The sequence below is a fragment of the Fulmarus glacialis genome, unplaced genomic scaffold, assembly GCF_000690835.1.
Source record: "Fulmarus glacialis isolate BGI_N327 unplaced genomic scaffold, ASM69083v1 scaffold17786, whole genome shotgun sequence".
In the NCBI taxonomy this organism is placed as follows: Eukaryota; Metazoa; Chordata; class Aves; order Procellariiformes; family Procellariidae; genus Fulmarus; species Fulmarus glacialis.
The window spans coordinates 970-1204 of NW_009216396.1; the positions used below are offsets into that span (position 1 = coordinate 970).

Consider the following 235-nt stretch of genomic DNA (forward strand, 5'->3'; position numbering starts at 1 on the left):
GAAGGGCGGCCGGCGGCGTTTTAGTGGAGTCCTTACTGCCGGCAGAGCCCACCGCAGGGGGGGTGGAGGACTCGTACCCCGAACTGGCTGCAGGGGAAGAGTCCGACCCCTGGGATTCGTGCACCTAAAACCAAGAGGCAGAGATGGGAGCGAGCTCAGGGTCCCCGCCACCCCGCTGAGCCGGTTGGGATGCTCCCCCATGCAGGAGGGGACACTGGGGTCCAGCGGCTCCGCC

The 235-nt window shown here is 68.1% G+C and overlaps 1 protein-coding gene across 1 annotated transcript in view; it reads right to left on the minus strand.

Moving 5' to 3' along the window:
• Positions 1-36: 36 nt before the first annotated feature.
• LOC104077886 (zinc finger protein ZIC 3-like) overlaps positions 37-235 on the minus strand; it is a gene marked incomplete at both ends in the record, with an annotated part of 750 nt that continues 551 nt past the window's right edge. The window contains one exon of the mRNA XM_009579296.1: positions 37-124. Within this exon, the coding sequence (XP_009577591.1) occupies positions 37-124 (88 nt within the window). The remainder of the gene's footprint in view (positions 125-235) is intronic.